The sequence below is a fragment of the Orycteropus afer genome, unplaced genomic scaffold, assembly GCF_000298275.1.
Source record: "Orycteropus afer afer isolate SDZICR_OR568_19922 unplaced genomic scaffold, OryAfe1.0 scaffold00924, whole genome shotgun sequence".
In the NCBI taxonomy this organism is placed as follows: domain Eukaryota; kingdom Metazoa; phylum Chordata; class Mammalia; order Tubulidentata; family Orycteropodidae; genus Orycteropus; species Orycteropus afer.
Genome location: NW_006922511.1, coordinates 233,949 through 238,883, shown reverse-complemented (window position 1 = coordinate 238,883; position 4,935 = coordinate 233,949). Strand labels below are relative to the sequence as shown.

The following is a 4,935-nucleotide window of genomic DNA, read 5'->3' as shown; positions in this document are numbered from 1 at the left end:
GGGATGGAGGTTATGCATGGGCTCAGCAACATGGACTTCCACTTACCAAGGCTGATTTGGCTACCGCCACTGCTGAGTGCCCAATCTGCCAGCAGTAGACCAACACTGAGTCTGCAATATGGAACCATTCCTTGGGGTGATCAGCCAGCAAAGTGGTGGCAGGTTGATTAGATTGGACCACTTCCATCATGGAAAGGACAGCGTTTTGTTCTTACTGGAATAGATACCTATTCTGGATATGGATTCTCCTTCCCTGCACACAATGCTTCTGCCAAAACTACCATCTGTGGACTTACAGAATGCCTTATGGACCATCATGGTATCCCACACAGCATTGCATCACATCAAGGGACTCACTTCAGAGCAAATGAAGTACGGCAATCGGCCTATGCTCATGGAATTCACTGGTCTTACCACATTTCCCATCATTCAGAAGCAGCTGGCTTGATAGAACGATGGAATGGGCTACTGAAAACACAATTACAGCATCAGCTAGGTGGCAATACCCTGAAGGGTTGGGGCAATGTTCTCCAGGAGGCTGTATATGCTCTAAACCAGCATCCAATATATGGTGCTGTTTCTCCAATAGCCAGGATTCACTCATCCAGGAACCAACAGGCAGACCACCTTGCTGGCGGTTGCCCAGGGTGACCTGTCATGAAGTCAATCATACTGGTTAAGTCCCCATGGGTCCCCAATGTATAGATAGGGAACAAATCAAGCTCCTGCTCCAGGAGGCTGACCAACAAAGTTGGGGCCTCAACAGCGAGCTACCAAAGGAGGCCCAACAGGTGGAAATTGGAGTGGTACTGCTCACTATTATCCCTAGTGACCCATTCAAAAAATTTTTGCTTCCTTTCACAGCTACCTTATGCCCTGCGGGATCTTAGCTCCAAAGGGAGGAACACTCCCACCTGGAGACACAATACTCATTGCATTGAAATGGAAATTAAGAATGCCACCCGGCCATTTTGGCTTCTTCATGCCTCTGGATCAACAGACAAAGAAGGGCATTACTGTACAATCTGGTGTGATAGATCCTGATTTACCAAGGGCAGATTGGATTGACATTACATAATGGAAGTAAAGAAGAATATGCCTGGAATACAGGAGATTCTTTAGGACGTCTCCTAGTACTACCATGTCCTGTGATTAAAGTCAATGGAAAATGACAGCAACCCAATTCTGATATGACTACTAATGGCCCAGACCCTTCAGGAATGAAGGATTGGGTCACCCCACCAGGAAAAGAACCACGACCAGCTGATGTGCTTGCTGAGGGCAAGGGAAATACAGAATGGGTGGTGGAAGAAGGAAGCTCTGAATATCAGCTACAACCATGTGACCAGTTGCAGAAACGAGGACTGTGATTGTTGTATTTCTCCATTGTATATGTGCATCAAATACTTTTGTTTCCTTCTGTTATGAACTGTGAAATGTAAATAAGGTTAATGTGTTTTGGTTGTACACGTGTTAGCATATCATGTTAGGTGCAAATATGACTTTATAATTGTCCTTATTTAGAGATTATATATGCTTAAGAAGATGTGTACAACTGCCAAGTTGACAAGGGGTGGACTGTATAGTTGGAGCTGTATGTCAACTTGGCTGGATCACAGTTCTGTGTGGTTTAGGCAACTGTGATGCGGGTTATTCCCATGATGGGATCATATGCATATGCTTTGAGCAGACAATCCACTGAAAGGGGGTTTCTCTAGGGGTGTGTCTTGCTTCCAATATTTTTATGGATATCCTGGGAAAAGAGACACTCTTCTGTGGATTTGGATTCTGTTGTGCTGCCTACAACTGTCTTTGAGCAAACAATCCACCATTCCACCTGGAGATCTTAGATTTATCATTCCTTGGAGTCAACAGCCAGTGTACTGCCGGCCAACTTTGAGCTTGTCAACTCCTGCAGCCGTGTGAGTCAGGAAAAGCGTCCAGCTTAACATTTGATCCAAGAACTTGGGACTTGCCAGCTTCTATAAATGTGTGAGCCATTTTCCTAAGATAAATTTCTCTTTCTCTGTATGTATATATAAGCTTTACTGGTTTTGCTTCTCTAGAGAACCTAGTCTAAGACAAGGAGCAAGCATGGAAGGATACAAACAGGGAAAACACACAGCTTTGCTATCCTGAAGTTATCATTCCCATTGAGGTGAGTGATAGACAAGCCAGAAATTTCAAAGGGAGATCCTGGAACAGAATGAGCAATAGGTCTCTATACATCCTAGCTGTCTGGAAAACTAAGTACATGTACAAGTGAGATCTGAGAGAGCACAGTGGGAAGTCAAGCCAAGACAGACTGAGAACCTGCTTCAAATTTGAGCTCCCTAACCCTTACACACAGATCACATGCTAGTGGGTAGAGGCCCTACAGGCTTATGGTATATGAGCACAACCTCTGCCCTAATTACTGGCTAGGCATGAAGTTATGAAGACACAAGGGCAGTCATGTTAAAAAGTAAATATAAGAGTTAAGAAATTGAGCAGAGACATCAGTGGAGAAACAGATTCAGTAGTGTAAGTCCAGGCAAATTATTTCTTTGAAAGCCTCCAAAAAATCAGAATTAAGAGTTGCTACAAGACATTATTTTAATGTCTACTTTTCAACAAAAATTATAAACCATGCAAAGTAAAATGAAATGTAAAAAAGTTGTCAATGTTTACTGTGTCTGAGTGGGCAGAGATTTTGGATTTAGCAATGACATCAAAGCAGCCATTATAAATTCTTTCAAAAAATGAAATTAAAATACACTCAAAGAATTAAATGAAATTACAGTGATAATGACTCAACAAATAAAGAATCACAACAGAGAAACAAACTATTTTAAAAAAAAGGAAATTCTGGAATTGAAAAGTACAATTATCAAAATGAAAATTTGCTAGATGGGCACAACAGCAAATTTGAGATGGCCAAAGAAAGAATCGGTGAATTTGAAGATAGATCAACAGAAATGATCTAATCTGGAGAACAAAAAGTAAAAAAAAAAAAACATTGGAGAAGTGGGTCACAGCAGAACCAAGTTTGGTCCCAGGAGTCCAAGCACGTTTCAGGAAGAAGAGAGGGCCATCTAAACCTAGGGTGAAGAATTTCTCAATTTTAAGCTTTTTATTCATTTTTTAAGATAAATAATAATAGCACCCATATATCACAGAACATGAGGATAAAATGAATTAAAACATGTAAAGCACTTAGAACAGCATGTGGCACTTGACTGCTAACTAGAAGGCTGGCAGTTCAAACCCACCAGCAACTTCTCAGAAGGAAGATGGGGCAATCTACTTACGTAGTGATAGAGCCTCAGAAACCCAAGGAGGGGTCGCTATGAGTCGGGTCCAACTCAACGGCACATAACAACTATGACAATAACATCATCATTATCATCATCATCATAATATACTCTTCACTAGGAGAGGAAATCATGGCTACTCTGACATCAACACTATATAGGGAAAGTAGCTAGGAAGAAGGGGAACACATGTTAATGCCTGCTGGATGGAAATTATTTAGCTATCAGTTCTTTGACACTGATTACCTCAACAAATATCCTTGAGAAACGTCATAATTTTATAATTATTCCCACATTTCTAATCATATTTTACTTTTAAAATACTTACTCTTTTTTCTGCAGGAGACAGATGTGACAGTCTGCTCTCGTAAAGATTACAGCCTTGGAAACCCCTATGAGGCAGGGTCATGATGGGTCAGAATCAACTCAGTGGCAGTGGATGGATATTCCTTTTTAAGATCTTGAAAGTTTCTACCTGAGTGTGAAATTCTAGAGAAATGTTTTTTTTTTTTTTTCTATTATTCACAACTAGATCTAGAAAGAACTTTAACATTTACATCCTAAGAAGCTCTCTCTCAAATGTACTGATGTTAGGAGTATGGAATCCACAATTAGACTGAAGAGCTGAATCACATAATAGCAGAAATAAGAGTTGCCAAAACATAACAGAAATAAGATTTTGCTAAACCAAGAAAACTGGCAAGCCAGCTACTCTGACTTGAGGGGAATTACGAAGTTTGATCCAAAGAGATTCTACTCCCCACCAACATATTTATCTATTTCACTTTGGGGTTTTTGTTTTGTTTTGTTTTTTTACTCACTCTGTTTTTGGAACTGCTTTTCTTAGCCAGAAGAAATCAGACTGTGCTAAATACTTGCGGGTTTGCAGGACGTTGCCAAAGTAGTCAGATTCTGAAAACTTGATCTGAATGAAACAAACCACAAGCATCATAGCATCATTGTTCTAAGTGAAGGTAAGAGATGGCTCTGAAATAAGATTTCAGTGAACCAATGAGAGGCCAGCCTAGAAGCATTGCCCCTCACAGCATCTCAGCCATTACCATTTAACCCAGTATTCACACAGCCATGAAATTTAATCTCAGTGATTTTCTTTTAAAATAAAAAGCTCAAAAATCAATAAGGTCATTTCGGAATCACAGCAGAAAACGAAAAGCTGCAGTAATTTACAATGAGTTTCATTTACTTTATAATTGAAAAATCTACTTTAACCTTTACAGAACATATTATCTTGAGTTTGAAATTTCTTGGCTCACCTGAGCCTTTGATCTTTTCTAAAATGTATACTTCATTTGTTACATAGGCTTTTCTAATAACAGTCAGTCCACTCAGCTGAAACCTCACTTAGCTTATAGATCATGATTTAGTCAAATGTTAAAGCCCAATTTACTATAATCAGCATTTGTTCATAAAGGAAAAAAAAAATGAAAGAGATCCAGAGACCACCCTAAGCACAAGAAGTCACCAGAATAATTTAATGATTAACAGAATGTATGTAGTAACACTCAAAAAAGGCTCTGGTCACTAAAACTTAGTGAAACTACAAAGGCAAATCATAGACTGTATCTTGCATGGGACATAGGAAATTAACAGCTTACACAACAGTAACATCCATTAAAATAAG

The 4,935-nt window shown here is 39.6% G+C and overlaps 1 protein-coding gene across 1 annotated transcript in view; it reads right to left on the bottom strand.

Annotated features, from left to right (window-relative positions):
- The window catches only part of PHEX (phosphate regulating endopeptidase homolog X-linked), a 361,355-nt gene that overhangs the window by 153,340 nt on the left and 203,080 nt on the right, over positions 1-4,935 (bottom strand). The window contains exon 14 of the mRNA XM_007958328.1: positions 4,115-4,218. Coding sequence (XP_007956519.1) covers positions 4,115-4,218 — 104 coding nt within the window. The remainder of the gene's footprint in view (positions 1-4,114; positions 4,219-4,935) is intronic.